Genomic DNA, 17,036 nt, shown 5'->3' on the forward strand with positions numbered 1-17,036 from the left:
TGCCAATTACATTTGCTTAACTTAAAAAAATGACTTATCTTCCCTAGTTATAGATTGCAAAGACTCAGTTTCCCCCCAAAGTATCTAGTTTAACATGGGAATAGAGAGAGAGATACTATATGTATCAGGCATTGGGCTGCTATTTTTGCTAGTGCTTCTCCTGGTGTGATACATCTAACAGTTCACTCTATGGGGTACACAAAACCCATGATATTACAGATACTGTTGCTTAGGATAAGGCTAAAGTAAATAGCGCCTAGTTAACTGTTTTTAAAAAGTGAGTTGATTTAAAAACAAATGTTAAATAATAATGTTTCAAGTGATAGCTCTGGCAAAAATGGTAGAAGTGGTTTTTTAATGTCTTTCAAAGGTGTTATATGATATCACATTTATTCCTCAGAACAGTCTTTCAATTGGAAACCAAAGTCCAGAAAAATGATAGAACTTACTCAAGTCGCTAACAGATCATACTTTCCCCCTTTACCATAATACCCTTTTGCATATAGAAAGATTTAGTTTAATACTTGAATATGGGTGTCTGACCCATGTTTTAATACTCCATCTCCTCAAAAGGATTTGCTTTAGCTTTCTAAATCAAATCCTTCACCTTCAGAAGAATAAAAGAGGCACACCAGAGTCATTCTGGTGTATTTCTAAGCACATTTACAAAACATACAAGGAAAAGGACTTGATTCCCTGGCTGGGTGAGTGAAACGTTAATTCTTCACCTTGGCACCTCAACCTACAGCTGTAGTAAGGGCCGTTATGCCCAAATAGGCCCTTAAACGGAAGACCTGCTGAGCAGAGACCCACTTTCCCAGCCCCGCTCAACTGCCTCAGCTTTTCTGCCAACTGACCAGGCGGAAGCAGCAGCAGGGGAGGAGGGACTGCAGGTAGGTGGGGAGGGGATCATTTTGAAAGCCCTAAATCCCTTGCAGGGAAGAAGCAGCTGCTCCTTGTTTTTCTAAACATCTGTCCCATCTGTCCCAGGCCACACCTCACCCTTTGGTGGCTCGAGCCAGTGAAACGTGAATTTGACAAGAAACCCCTTCTGAAGGCTGGTTTGTGAGTGGAAACGAACCTAAGTGCCACCTAGAAAGTTTCTTCTACTGAGAAGACGTTAGTAGGGGGTCTTCAGCGGGACGGCTATTACCTTCCTTCATTTTATTCTCACAAAACACACAGCTTTTACTGATAGAGGCGGGATTTGTAACGTCACCCAAATCAGACTGTACGCCCTGGGGATATTATTTCACAACATAGAGGTACTTCTAGAGCCCACATTTTAACCTCTAGGAGAGCCACAGCCTAATTGGAAGGAGAAATAACGATATTGCACACACCATACCGCCTTTATGGTAGAACAAGCCGTGCACATCTAGTGCCTGTGGCGTTTATCACATTTTTCAGCGTGTGGCTTTTATTTGTCTCCTCTGCCACACTGCTCCTTGAGAACAGGGACGTTATTTTTATTGTTATTTTCCCCTCGTATTCAGAACCGCGGCTGGAACTTGGTAGGCATGAAATAGATATTTATGAATGAATGAACGTTAACGAAGAAGAAAAGGAACTGGATGATTCATTTGGTTCTCCGAAGGCGGGTGTGAGGGGCGGGGCTCGGACTTTGACCCAGTTACCGAGTGAGGCGCAGTCCCAAAGTCCTGCAGGTCCGGCTCCAGTCACTGCAGACCCGGGTCTACAACCCGTGCTCAGGCCTCCCGAAGCGAGGCTGCGCGCGTCCTGCACGGTCCCGCCCCGAAGGAGCGCAGCCACGCCCCCTTCCCTGGTCATTCCCTCTGCGAAGTCAGTTCCACTCTAGTTACAGGATTGGGGCGGGGCCAGCAGAGCGCAGGCGCAACGGGCGGCGGAAGTAGGAACCTGGGAAGGAAGAGGGAAAGGGGCCTGGCTGTGCTTTGCAAAGGGCCCACGTTTCTGTTGTGGGAAGCTCCCGGAGGTCGCACGTGCGTCCGAGCCCAAGCCCCTCCCCACCACTCCCCTCCCCGCTTGCCCCGGAGCCGCCAAGCGGCTGGCTTCTTCTCGGCCCGCCGAGATGGCGCTCGACCCCGCAGGTACCGGGGCGGGAAACGGGGTTTGCCGAGGGGCTTCGCCCTGGGTCTCACGCCGCGGGCCTGCACTGCGGGCTGGAGACCGACCTGGGAAAGGTGCAGAGCTTTGGGTGACATTGCTTCCACCAGCGTCTCCTCACGCTCGGCGTCTGCTTCACCCAGTCTTAGGTCATCTTCTCACTTGTTGGGGGTTATGGTTAGCTGAGGTTGCTTTTGTTGTCTAAACTCTCATGCATTGTGGTTTCTTAACGCGACTCGTCTCTTCATTGTCACCCTCTTTTCGCCCCTTAAGGGCGCAGACTCATTTAATGTATGGTGCAGACACTCTGGCCCCAGAAAAATTTTTATATTCTGGCGCACAGTTTTACATTTCTGTGTGGGAGTTCGTGGACCCCGAGTTCATCCTTGTAACCCAACTTAAAAACACATTTCAGAGGATCCATCACTGTGGCAAGAGTCAGTTTCTTTGGAAAGGATCTTCAAAGTCTTGAATGTTGTTTTAATCTCCTTGCTTCCAACCACTTGCGTTTGCAGCAATAGTTTACTTCCCCTCGAATTCCCGTCCTTGCGGAAGGTGCAGTATCTTTGCTTTAGGCTATTCTTGCAAGGGAATAGATAACAGTTTTGGAGGGAATGGTAATTGGTCTAGTCCATTTCTTTCATTTTATGGATACAAAAAGTCAAAACGTTGAGAGGTGAAATGGCGTCAAACTTGGGAGATTCAGAAATGGGAAATGCTCTTTCGGAGCCTTCAAGGAGCATGAAAAATATATGTAGCACAGAAATAATGTTTTAATTGAACACGTTATTACCATGCTAAGTGTTCTCTATTATCCAACAATATGTGGTATGGTAGGTTCCTTTAGCTCTATTTTACAGATTAGGAAACCGAGGCGAAGAGAAGTTAAGTGACTAGTCCAGCAGGTAGTGGTAGATCAGGGAATACTCTAATTTGAAGCATAGAGGAGTTTTGGAACATAATGATCATGTTCATTTTGGACCTGGTGATTATGAAACAGCAGTTGATCTGGGCTTTGAGGGATGGAATTTCCAGTGTTTGGAACTGGAGAAGAGCAGCTCCATGAGCAAAGGTTTAGATAATAAAGTGCACTGTGCGATGCTTGGTTTCAGGATGACTACTATGATTTCGTTCTTGAAGGCAGAAGGGGTAGGGTGTAAGTGAGGGGTGAGTAAGGAAGGTTCAGGTTTAGTCCCATATAATTTTATGGTATTTCTTTTTTTTTTTTTTTTTTATTTTACTGGGACGGAGTCTCACTCTGTAGCCCAGGCTGGAGTGCAGTGGCGCTATCTCTTCTCACTGCAACCTCCGCCTGCTGGGTTCAAGCAATTCTCCCACCACAGCCTCCCGAGTAGCTGGGATTACAGGTGCCCATTACCATGCCCGGCTAATTTTTGTATTTTTAGTAGAGATGGGGTTTCGCCATGATGGCCAGTCTGGCCTGGAACTCCTAACCTCAAGTGATCAGCCTGCCTCGGCCTCCCAAAGTGCTGGGATTATAGGTGTGAGCCACCGCACCCAGCCTAATTATGGTATTTCTGAACTTGAAGTGACATAAAAAGTCATCTCATATAGATGAGGAGATTGAGACTGAGAGAGGTTAAAGATTTCCATATAGCTATAATATTTGAATTTAGGCAAGGAAATTTGGGAGAAAAATCTTCATACTTGCTGTCTTCACTTGCTTACCTTCCAGTTACTCATAAGCCACTCCAATCTTGTGTTGTACCCAAGGCTGCACAGCTAGTTGCTGGTTGAATCAAGTCTAGTTAGAACCTAGGTAATTTCATTTCCAGTCCAGCGCTGTAGACCATGTCACCTTTTGAGTATTGATTAAACAAAGACTTGTTGAGTGTCTGGTATATGGCCCATATTGTTCTGGGCCCTACAGAACAGTAGTATATAGGACAAACAAAATCCCTGCTTCCAATAAAGCTTATCTAGTGGTAGAAAAAGACAATTAACACCCCCTTCTCCTTCTACACAGACACGTGCGTGGGCACACACACACACACACACACATTTTTACAGATTGTGATAAACATGAAGAAAATAATGTCATGTTGTAGATGGTGAAGAGATTAGTCAGTGAAGAGCTTTATGAGGAAGTGGCATTTGAATTGGAATCTGAGGGATGAGAGGAAGCTAGGCAGAGTGTGCTAGGCCATCAAGTAGCAAATACTTAAAATATTTAACTTGAATGTGGGTCAGAGTGTGGAGGGGATCTATAAGGAAAGATACTGGGAAAGTGGGTAGTAGCTAAATGCCTAGATATTGCAGAGGCTGCAAGGCCTCAAAGGCTGGCTGTGATAATAAAACATTTGGATTATTTCTAATGTCATCAGACGCCTTTAGAATCTTTTAAAGAGGGCAGTAACATAATTTGTGTGTTTATTACCCTGACTACAGTGGTAGCATGCATTGTAGAGGGGTCAGGTAATAAGTGGCAGAAGGGAGACAGGTTAAGAGATGGGAGCAGTAGTCCAGGCCAAATATGTTTGTATCTTAGCCAAAGATGGTAATAGAAAGATGGAAAGAAGTATACAGCATCATGAGGAGAAATTGACAGGACCTGCTGTTGCATTGAATAAGGATGGTGAGAGAAAGGGAGGAAATAGCATCTGGGCACCGTGGCTCATGCGCATAATCCCAGCGCTTTGGGAGGCCGAGGCAGGTGGATTGCATGAGCTCAGGAGTTCGAGACCACCTGGGCAACATGGTGAAAACTCATCTCTACTAAAATACACAAAAATTAGCCAGGCGTGGTGGCGCACACCTATAGTCCCAGCTACTCGGGAGGCTGAGGCATGAGAATTTGAGCCTGGAAGGCAGCGGTTGCAGTGAGCCGAGATTGCGCCACTGAGCTCCAGCTTGGACCACAGAGTGAGACTTTGTCTCAAAAAAAAAAAAAAAATGAGGAAATAGGGATAATTCATCTCCAAACAAACAAACAAACAAAAACAAAAAAGGGGGGAAATAGGGATAATTCCAGTTTTTTTTATGTCAGCAGCTGGGTGGAAGGTCATGGTCAAATCTAACAATGTGATTATTGGAAACTTCATCAAAGGAAGGAATGGAAGCCATGGAAAGTAAAAAAGTGGAGTCAACAAGTAGGAAGATTTTTTTTTTTCCCTAAATTGTTTTGTCTGTCTAAATTCCAGAATAAAGTGTATGGAAGCCAGTTTTGTTTGTTTGTTTGTTTGTTTTTGTTTTTGTTTTTTTTAATTTCGTGTTTATTTGGTTTATACGTTGAAGCTTAGTTTCACATTTTGATGTTTTACTGCTTTGTACAGCCCATGATGGTATTTGTCCATATTGAGTAAATGAATAATAGATACACCAAATGAGGTTTGTTTAGCAAAATCTGTTTTCCTATTGGTGTATTTTGTATTTTCTGTGATCTTTATAGAAACTTGATTTTCATTTGGCAGCAACTTTTAATTAACTTTGTAGGGTCTCTGTTTTCCTCGAGAAACTGTGACAACAATGAAATATGCAGGTTACAAGCTTACACGTAGCTTTATTTACACTGTTTTCCTTTTTGTTAATGTAGCAGTAATAACAACACTCTTTGCTTATTACCACGTTCTGGACAAATTTTCAGACATGATTTTATTCTCAGATGATGGCCCATAGGAACCTGCACCTGATAAATCTGATTTTTCACTTTCTCTATCAACTAGAAGTAATTCCTTTCTCCCTTCTTTGACGTTTCCCCATTTTAGTTAGGTTCTCTTCCTTGTGTCAACATGGATTCCTTCTCTATTTATGCAGGATGGGGCATGGCAGCCTAAGGGAAGTTTCCTTAATCAGGTGTGTATGTGTCCCTGTGTCCTTCTATTGCTGTTTTCTTCCGGGGACCTAATAACAGGAGGAAATGGGACAGAGATAGGGTTTAGGGGGTGGAAAGTGGGATCACGAATTTCATGACATTCTATGAGAAGGTGTTTAAAGTATATGTGTCTTGGGAGGATTTCATTATGGATGTTCTTGGATCTTTTGGGTTTCAGTACTCCAAGTGGGGGTTCTTTTAGTGGTTCCTGTGGGAATGTAGGTAAATTAGCTTTAGGGGTACAGGCACAGTACTAGCACTTACATTTACTAGAAAATTTTACTTTTTAAGTTAGACATCTAAACAAACTTGAAGAATCTTTTTTGAGAATTGTGTGTTTAATATGTAAAAGGTTGTGGAGCTGATTAGAAAAATTTTTTGTTTTTTGTTTTTTTTTAGTGATGGGGTTTCGCCATGTTGCTCAGGCTGGTCTTGAACTCCTGGGCTCAAGTGCTCTGCCTGCCTTGGCCTCTCAGAGTGCTGGAATTATAGGCATAAGCCACCTTGCCTGGCCTATAAGAAAAATTTTGATGTTGTTATTGCCGCTATATCTCTAGAGTATCTTCTTAGACATAAATTACAGTGGTGGCTCAGAACGAAAGAAAAAAGACTTGTTTAACATCTACATTTTGTATGTTTGTAAATTAAAAGCATATTTGCCATAGAAAATACATTATTTTTGTCTCATTAGATTAATGACTCTCTGATGTTTGCTCTGTGAAATTTGAAAAACACAGCCTTAAGCAAAGACCGTAAGAAAGAAAAATTGAGATCAAAGAGGAGTGTGTGCCATGGCAGTGGGGTGGGGGTTGGGATTTCAGTTCTGAAGCATGAAATGACCTTTAAACCATTTCAAGGATTTTGAATTTTATACTAAGAACAATGGGAAGACACTGCAAGCTTTTAGGTTAGGCAGTGACAAACAGAACTCTCTTCACTTTATGTTGATCTGACTTTTCTTTAGATCAAGAATAACCTTGATCTCAGCCACATACTGCATACGTGATGTGTCTTTCTAGAGTATCCCATCTGGAGGCACATGGTATCTGTTTCTCATAGGTGATGTTAATTTTGATTGCCCACTCAAGGTTTTGCCCTGTTTTGTTGTGTATTTTCTCTGTTTTGCAATTAAAAACTAATCTGTGGGAAGGTTAAGACCTTGTAAATATTTGCTTCTCATCAAATATTTCCCTTTAATTTAGGGTCCATTGATTTTTATTTTTATTTTTTAGCTGATTCAGTCTTTCCTATAATGGTTGCAAAATAATGATTTTCTACCTCCAGCACACTCCCTTCACATTTACTAGATGGTTGTTGACATTTTACTGTAAGCAAGAGATTGCTTTGTTTCATTTTCATTTATTTATGAATTTATTATTGGTATTCTTGGTAAGGACTCATGAATTCCTATATTTTCAATGGTTTATACTCTTTTAATGTACATGATTATTTTTGTGCTCGAATTTCCCCAGATTTGGCCAGAGTTCCCTTCAAACTAGCTTCTGGATCTTTGTCATGTGCTGTCACCATTTTTTTGAGCATTCTCTTTTTATTCCCTCATACAAGATATCACTGCTTCATTTTGTACCTACCCTGGCCAATCCGTAGAATTACTTATTTCTCTGAGAAGCCCTGGTTCCTTTTATATGGGCACAGTATTAGAGAGTAAGAGCCGGTCACTAGAACTGAGTATAATTTGGGTGATTTATTAATGGATTGCCTTTAGGAAAACAAAAAACAAAAAACAAACCCTGTAACAGAGTAAGGAAAATAGGAGAGGGAAGGGGAAAAATCTGAGCAAGGATGTGGTTTCAGGTCTTAGCCTAATCAGCTCTGGTGTACCACATGGTACATACAGTTTATTGTGCCTTGGAGGCAAGGGAGCTGGGCTTTCATGCCACTTTTCAGTCGTTGGTAACTGCAGGAGTTGGGAGAGGGACAGCAGCAAGGAAAACAGCAAAGGGCTACCATGGCCAGGGGCAGTCCTAATAAGGTTGCAGGTATGAATGCTCCAACATTCTCTGCTGCAGGAGGGGTACCAGCTCTGTCCTAAAAATAATTTATCTGAGTCTATTAGGAATCTTAGGATAGTGAGATTTTAGATAGTGACAGGTCGGATAGGAATGGCTATTTGCACACATGTGTACATACACACAGGTGTGTGTACTGCATCCAGTAAAGTGTCACAGGTTGTGGTTAACAAGTTTGTATAACACTGGCTTAAGATATACCTAAGGTAGGCTAAGCTGTACTTTTTTTGTTGTTTTCTAGGCCATCGTATATACTGTTCTCTCTAGAATTTCCCCCGTCTTCCCTACCCCCAAGTCTACCGAATTCTTGTTCATTTCCACAACTCAATTTAAAATCAGTTTCTTAGGGGGCTTTTCCTGATTGCTACCACCTCCAGTTAAAAATTTTTTGTTAAGGTTTAGGATTAAAAACTCCACCAAAATATCGTATTTTAGATATAAAGTCCTTTTCTTTGATGAATAAAAGGAAACCTACAGATATGATGTGCCTATATGTAACAAATAATTGGAGTAATAAAGAAAAACATGACTTGAAGAATAGGAATATTCTACCTGTGTAATATTTTTCATACGAATCCACCTCTTTAAATTCGTTAGAGACTAGGTAAAAGGATAGGTCAGTTAATTTCACCTAGATTATAGAGGATTGACCACCTACTCCCAGGGAGGCAGTGTACTGTTGTGGAATCAACACCGAATTTGGGAGTTAGTAAGCCTGACTTATTGTTTCAGACTTTGTCATTAACCTGTCCTTAATGACATAATATGAGATTTGAGGATGAGAAGTAGGGAAAGAGATATCAGGTAATCGCTAAGGTTGCTTCAAACCTTAAACTTCTATGATTCTAAATATTAATACTTGTCCTAGGTCTCAAGGGGTTCTTGACTCCACACAGAAATAAATTCAAGATTATGTCTTGTTGCCTGGATTAGTATCTTTTTAAATTTTTTGTTTGGGGTGTTAAAATCATATGTGTAAAATTCTGTGTTTTTGATATCTGTAGATGTCAAAAATATGAGAAGTATTACCTTGTACTTGATATAAGTAGACCAAACAAAATTGTACCCAAATAAAACTATTAATACCCAAGTTAACATTCTCCCCCACAATCCTCTATTCTATTTTTTGCATTTTTTCTTTTTTTTGAGATAGAGTCTTACTCTGTCGCCCAGGCTGGAGTGCTGTGGCCAGATCTCTGCTCACTGCAAGCTCCGCCTCTTGGGTTCACGTCATTCTCCTGCCTCAGCCTCCCAAGTAGCTGGGACTACAGGTGTCTGCCACCATGCCTGGCTAATTTTTTTTTTTGTATTTTTAGTAGAGACAGGCTTTCACTGTGTTAGCCAGGATGGTCTTGATCTCCTCTCATGATCCACTCGCCTTGGCCTCCCAAAGTGCTGGGATTACAGGTGTGAGCCACTGCGCCCGGCCTATTTTTGCATTTTTAAGTAAGAAGATTGAAGGAAAAAATTGTTAAGAATGTGGTGTTTACCATCCTGCATTGTGTTCTGCTAAAGAACTGTTACAGGGAGATTCTTACAGATCAAAAGATACGTTAATTACCTAAACATGACTAATTGGAATGTAGAGTGTCACATGTTTATGCTGCAGAATAAGGAACCTTGCTTGACTGATTCATTATTGTATACACAATTCCTGGTGTGGTGGTTGGTACATAATAGGTACCTATGTATTTGTTTACAGTATATCCATAACTATCAAATACTAAAACTCTTTTAAATATATGTGTCATTTGTTAAGCATTAAAACAATTTTATTGCATATGTACCGTATGCTAGGAGTTAGAGGGAATTACAAAGATGAGTTAGACGTGGTCTCTGACCTCATTAAACTTAACTGTTACTCGCAGTAGTTCTCAGTCTAGCTGCATATTATAATTATTTGGGGAGCCTTAAAAAATATCAATGCCTGGTTTTACCCCAGCATTTCTGATTTAACTGGTCTGGGGTGGGGCACAAGCATTAAGAATTTTGTACAGTCCTCTCAGGTGGTTCTTTGGTACAGCCAAGGTTGAGAGCCTCTGGTACCGAAATCTTTCTTAGTCTGCTCAGGCTGCCATAATAAAATCTCGTAGACTGACTGAATGACCCACACAACATAGACTGGGTGGCTTAAAAAACGTACATTAATTTTTTTTACTATTCTAGAGACTCGGAAATTCAAGACCAAGGTGCAGGCAGATTTGTTTGCTGGCAAGGACTCTTCCTGACTTGCAGATGGCTGCCTTCTCCCTGTGTGTTTACATGGTGGTGAGCGGGGAGGGTTGGGGGAAGAGGAGGTTGGAGGAGGAGGAGGAGAGAGGGAGAAGAAGAGAGAGAGCCCTCTGCCTCTTACGAGGCCCACTAATCCTATCGAATTAAGGCCTCACCTTTATGACCTCATTTGACCTTAATTACTTCTCAAAAGCACTATCTCCAGATACAGTCACATTGGGGGTTAGGGATTCAACATATGAATTTGGAGAATGGTAAACACAATTCAATTCATGCCAACCATTGATCTAGCAGGAGAAGATTGCATATATAGTGTGATATGATGTGTTTAAGTCCAGGTGTGGTTATAGCAACAGAACGAGTGCAGGCAAAATCTTGGGGTTAGAGAAAGGAGAAATCACATTTTACTGCTGGAGGTCAGGAAGAACTTTGGGATGGAGAAATGTTGAATTGAGTTTTAAATAAGTAAACTCTGATAACAAAAAATAAGAGGTAGAAGATGGAAAATAAAGACCGAGATTGAACTTGAGTTTGGTTTTACCTGTTACTTGCTGGGTAATGCACGATGCTTTGAGCTTTCTGAGTCTTAGTTTCTTTATACCTGCTTCTAAATGAGATGATGTTTGTAAACCAGTTTCATCCACCACCCTTTTCTTCTTTCTGTAAATACTTATCGTGTTGCTTCTGTGTACTATATAGCTGTAAGCTGATTTTTCAGGTAAGAAGGGTAAAATAACCACTAGGTTGGCAAAATGAGGGTTTACATTGTAGAAAATTTAAGTTGGAATTGAGATGCTGGTGGGACTTAGAAACCACTAGTAGATAGTTGAAAATGTGGAGAGTTGGAGATGGAGAGGAGCACTGAGAACTCAGTATCATAAACACCATCTTTAAAGGTGGAACCTTGTGGGATTGCCCCAGGAGGATTAAGTGCAGATATTACCTTGAAAGTGTGTGTACTTCTAGTATTGTGACCATTGTTCAGGATATTTTTGAAACCCCTTTAAGATTTCCTTCCAGATTCTTCAGTACACTTATCTTAATATCCTCATTTTGGCAAATCTTTGTTCTGAAAGTCAGTTTGAATTTCAGCCAAATTTTAACCAGAGACAGTCTGGTGAAGGTGATAGATGATCATCCTGGGAAATGCTGCCTCTTCCCTTGTCTTGGTTTGTTTTGTGTTGCTATAAAGGAATACCTTAGGATGAGTAATTTGTAAAGAAAGGGGTATATTTAGCTCACAGTTCTGCAAGCTATACAGGAAGCATGGCATCTGCTTGGCTTCTGATGAGAGCATTTATGCTGTGTCAGAACATGGCAGAGAAGACCAAAGAGGAAGCGAGCATGTGTGAAGAGGGACCAAACGTGAGAGGCATACTGACTTTTACAACAACCCAGTCTCTTGGGAACTAGTCAGTTTCTCTGAGAACCCAGCCCACTCTGAAGAACTAGTCCACTCCAGCAAGAGCAGGAATTCATTACTGCTAGAAGGGCACAAAGTCATTCATGAGATGTCTGCCCTCATGACCCAAACACATCCCACTGGGCGCCACCTCCTTACACTGCCACACTGGAGATCAAATTTCAACATGAGATTTGGTGGGGGCAAACCATATTGCTCCCACCCCAAAACAGTTATATTATGGAACTGGTTTTCATGTTTACTTCAGATTAGCTCTGAAGCCATACCAAGAAAGATGATGTGATTTGAGCAAAGGCTGAGTCTTTGAAATAAGTGAAAAACCCTTCAATATAAAAATAATTCTCCTATCCCATTATCAAAGTATTATATTTTCTTTATAGGAATTCTATGAAATATTGTAAGATAAAAGAAGAACCAGTAGTAACAGGGTGGCCAGAGGCTTGAGGAACATTCATAGGGTTGAGAATATTACACAGTCTTCTAAATTCATATGAGAAAAAAAAGTAAATCAGGCAATGTATTGCTAAGAAGGCCACAGGTATGCTGTCATTTATTACTTTGTCAAATGTCTGCTCCTGTCCCATAACACTGCTGATTTTCTACTGGATATCAGTGGGAAATTGTACTTGTAGGGGCAAAGACAGTCTTGAAGTTTTACCAAATAAAGTAAATGTGAAACTTGTTCATTTAAGAAATTATGGCCACAATGGCGGTTGTAACACAGTTCTAAAATTGGCATGTCTTATTGCATAAGTTAATTTCCTGCTTTGGTATACTTTTAAATATGTTGTCCCTTTCTGGCCTCTTCTTGGTTAAAGCAGTGTGGGTGGAAGAGGAAGTTTTCACACCTAGCAATCTGCAGAATCTGAGGTCCAAGAAATAGGTGCTATTGGGAAATGGGCACATCTAGTGTGAACAAGGTGGTTAATTAACAGTGAAAGCTGATAGGACAGAGAAGCTCAGATGAAGCATACTATTGTGGGATATGGGTGGTACTTGACCCAGAAGCTAAGCAGAAATAGGCACATCTACCTCACTGATGTACTTTCCGTATTTTGTAAGCGTTTGAGCTTATACAAAATTAGATTGTTAGTGGCTGACCTAATATTTGATGTTTATTCCCTTTAAATGTGTTTTTCAACCAACTGACAAATTGCTCCTCTTGCTTTAAAACATTTTTTTTTTTTCCCATGGTAGGAAGCAGAATCAGAATTCCCTTTGATTTTACTTTCTGATAAAAAATTGAGAACTATGAATTTTTGAATATTGCTTGTTCAAATGGTGCTTCTGAATCACCAACTTACTGTCTAAGGGTTGTTTCCCTGCTTCAGCATAACTGTGGAAGCTCACTTAGACTTGTTTGCTTAAGTCCCCTAAGGCTACCACTCGATGTGTGTGGTGGTGTCATTGAAGATTTAGAACCTAGGTTACATGATCTTGGCACTGGCACTTTATTAGAGGCTTGGTTCATTTCACCTCTGTGAGCCTCTACTTCTTTATCTGCAAAATGAAATCAAAATACCTGCGAGAACTGTTATGAAGACTGTTTATATTCATTGCCCTCATCTCCAGGTTTCACAGACATAGACAGGCTGGAGCATTGTGGGGGAAAAAACATCTCTCCTACTCTTGATTTCCCTTTTTGTTTTTGTTTTGTCAGTTCAAGTATGGCTTGAAGGGAAGAAGGTGAATTTTCCTATTCTAAGATGTCACTTCCTTTACCCTTCCTCATTTTATTCTGTCATTATAGCAAGAAGGTATGAACAGACTGGCAAGAGGAATATCTGGTCATGAGCATACATATCTTTGTGCTGTTGAGGCAAACTGGTGTCTGCCTAGATTCCTGGTGTGAAGCACTTAGTGAGAACTAACAATTGAGAACTCTGGTCTCATTGTATTGTACATCATGCCTTCTTCCTGGGGCTCTGCCTTTTGAAGCTCTTCATAGCTAGTAAAGAAGAGGGTCCAGTAGGACGTGGTAGCTCACTCCTGTAATCCCAGCATTTGGGAGCTGAAGTGGGTGGATCACTTGAGTCCAGGAGTTTGAGACCAGCCTGGGAAACATAGTGAGATCCCATCTCTATAAAATACACAGAAAAAAATTAGCTTGATGTGTTGGTGTGTGCCTGTGTTTCCAACTACTTGGGAGGCTGAGATAGGAGGATCACTTAAACCTGGGAGGCAGAAGCCTCAGTGAGCTGTGATTACGCCATTGCGCCCTGTCCTGGGTGACAGAGTAGTACTGTGTCTCAAAAAACGAAAACGAAACCCAAAAAAACCCCAAAAATACTCCCCCCAAAAAGCTAAACAAACAAGAGGGACCCAAATATAGAAACTACTGCTAATGAGAACATTATTGCAAGTTTATTACAAGCATTTTTCATGTTTTTCCTACAGAGTAAACAGTAGCACCAAACTGTCTTCAGGAACAAGTAAGTATAACTAGTAAATTTTTTAAAAAGTGGCATTACCTAAGTAAGTATCAAATTAGTTAAATTAGAATGTTTTCAAATTAGAATGTTTTCATTATTGAAAGCCCATAGCTTGCCCTTCATATATCACATTCTTTCCTATTAAAGACTCTGTAATATTCTGATTTGCTTCACTGTTGTCTTTGTGGATTCATAGCAAGTGCTGTTGTCAGTAGCCTTATAATCCAGTACTGCCATATTGCAAGAACACATGAGCCCCAAAGCAAAATATGAGCTAACAAATTCAGCCAGTGAAAAAGGTGAAAATTGACTTCCAGGTGATGATAGAATGTTGAGAAGTTAGAGCTTTGGAAATTTTCCCTGGTGGTATTATCCTGATTCTTTAATTCAGTATAAATTTATGTGACTATACAGTAGCAAACTTTCAAAATTTAATTTTTAGTTTTTCAACCTGTGTACAAATGTATCACATATGTACACCAGATTGAGATTAAGAGAATCACTTTGTAATATTGTGAATAAAAATTGCCATATCTATAATGTTTGTAATGTTGAAGATAGCTTTTTCAAAAATTATAATTAATAAATCATTGATATTTAGTGACTGGTATGCTATCAAGTAGGAAAATCTTTAGTAGAATTTTCATATTTTTAATACTGTCATTTCTGATTTTTTTTTTTTTTTTGAGACGGAGTCTCGCTCTGTCACCCAGGCTGGAGTGCAGTGGCCGGATCTCAGCTCACTGCAAGCTCCGCCTCCTGGGTTTACGCCATTCTCCTGCCTCAGCCTCCCGAGTAGCTGGGACTACAGGCGCCCGCCACCTCGCCCGGCTAGTTTTTTGTCATTTCTGATTTAATACCAAGAATTTGGAAAATTTGAAATCAATATTAATACAATTCTGGAATTATTTATTTGCCCTAGGAAGTTTTAGAAGAATGATCAGATGTCTTGACAAACCATTTTAAAAATGTGTTTGATAGGAATATTATATCTTAGAATTCATAATGTAGGTAAATTTCTATTATAATTTATTTTTGAAAAAATGGTTTGATATTACAAATCTATGTCTGTATTCGAGGAATTGATTTAAAGTAATATTGCCTTAGTCATTTAAGACCTAGTTGGAAGATTTATAGAGCAAAGAGAAGATTCATCAGGATGCATTATGACTAAGTTGTGTAGATGAAAATTATATATGTGAAAAAAAGTAACAGTTTGCCATTGATTTTATAAATAGATCAGTATAATCCAGTATCTTCTGATCTGTTTAGTAATTACAATGAATAGTTATTGATGCCTAGTTACGATTTATTCTGTAGGCAAGGCAAAAAGGAATTTGTAGGGATAGTCTCAGTTTTATTCTTTTCTCTGTAAGTAAGCATCAGCTTTCCACTCTATAAAATGTGTCACAGTCCCTTCAAATTCAACATGTACACAACTGAATGTCTGTCTTACCTGATCCTTCTTTTGTATTCCCTAGCTCAATAAATGGTCATATCCTTTAACTTGAAGCCAGAAAACTAGGAATCCTCCTTGAATCATCCCGTTCCCTCAGCCCCTTTAGGCACCATCAGGCTTGTAGGAACTCCCTCTGAATTTGTCCTTTTCTCTCCATCCATGCTTCCAGTTCCTTCTCAGTGCTTTGTTTTGTTTCCTCTTTTTTTTGAGACAGAGTCTCACTCTGTCTCCTAGGCTGGAGCACAGTGGCATGATCTCGGCTCACTGCAACCTCCGCCTCCTGGGTTCAAGCAATTCTCCTACTTCAGCCTCCTGAGAAGCTGGGACTGCAGATGCGTGCCACCGCGCCCGGGTGATTTTTGTGGTTTTTTTTCACTAGAGACAGGGTTTCATCATATTGGCCAGGCTGGTCTGGAACTCCTGGCCTCAAGTGATCCTCCCGCCTCAACGTCCCAAAGTACTGGGATTATAGGAGTGAACCACTGTGCCCGGCCTGTTTCCAGTGGCTTCTGGCAAAGCCAAGGAAAAAGAGAATGTATGAATAAATGATATAGCGAAGAGTTCAGGCCTACGGGCCAAATCTAGAAAGGCTTATAAGCTAGGAACGGTTAGTAACATTTTTGAAGGGTTGTTTAAAAAAAATATACATACATATATACACACACACACACACACACACATCCATACACATATATATAATATATATACACACACATACATGACAGAGATGATATGTAGCCTGCAAAGCTTAAAATATTTATACTCTGGTTCTTAACAGAAATAGTTTGTCTACCTTTACATAGGCAATGAAAATTAGAATACAACCACAGGTGTCATAAAGAGAAAAAAAATTATGTGAACCCCTTCATATCATTTTTTTGTTTGAAAATTTAAGTGAAATAGATAGTGTCATTGAGAAATAGAATCTTGCTAAAACTTCAGCCGACTCTAGAGTAAGTAAAAAGCCCTTACAAAATTGAAACAAAAGTTAAAATTGTCTTTGTGCCTGTGTGTCTTACACATACACACATACATACCCCAAAACGCAAGCCCTGATAGGTTGTGTATTGGTTAGGATTCCACCATTGAAATAATCAGTAGGAAGAAAAAACATATATATTCTTAACGTGTATATATATACACACACACATATATGCATATATGTGCAAAATACCTTCACAGCATCATCTGAATTAATGTTTACATGAATAACTGGGGACTATAACCCAGCCAAACTGACCCATAAAACTGACTATCACAGGTGGTTTTTAACAAACTTTCAAGGAACTGAGAAGAATCTTTGTTTTATACACAATGTTCTAGATAATATAAAGGGAGAGGAAGGTCCCTAATTTATTGTTTAAATAATGCAACTTTAACACCAAAACAATGCAAACATAAGGGAGGCAAGTCATAAGCAAACACCGACATGGTGACAACTGAAAAGATTTTAAACACAATTTGAGCATCCGAGACAGAGGTCTTGCTAGTTACTACTTAACCACTTTTCTAAAGGATGTAGCCAGCAAGAATTAAGAAAGAG

The 17,036-nt window shown here is 40.2% G+C and overlaps 1 protein-coding gene across 4 annotated transcripts in view; it reads left to right on the top strand.

Moving 5' to 3' along the window:
- The first annotated feature begins 1,854 nt into the window (after positions 1-1,854).
- Positions 1,855-17,036, top strand: part of CMC1 (C-X9-C motif containing 1) — an 82,381-nt gene continuing 67,199 nt past the window's right edge. The window contains exons 1-4 of one of the 4 annotated variants that reach the window (XM_073023655.1): positions 1,915-2,069; positions 5,860-5,898; positions 10,114-10,199; positions 14,000-14,034. In XM_073023655.1, coding sequence (XP_072879756.1) covers positions 10,183-10,199; positions 14,000-14,034 — 52 coding nt within the window. In that variant the 5' untranslated portion in view covers positions 1,915-2,069; positions 5,860-5,898; positions 10,114-10,182. Of the gene's footprint in view, positions 2,070-5,859; positions 5,899-10,113; positions 10,200-13,999; positions 14,035-17,036 lie in introns of all 4 variants that reach the window. The other 3 variants (XM_073023654.1, XM_038002955.2, XM_038002952.2) reach the window with 3 other exon arrangements.

Source organism: Chlorocebus sabaeus, chromosome 15 (assembly GCF_047675955.1).
Source record: "Chlorocebus sabaeus isolate Y175 chromosome 15, mChlSab1.0.hap1, whole genome shotgun sequence".
Classification (NCBI taxonomy): domain Eukaryota; kingdom Metazoa; phylum Chordata; class Mammalia; order Primates; family Cercopithecidae; genus Chlorocebus; species Chlorocebus sabaeus.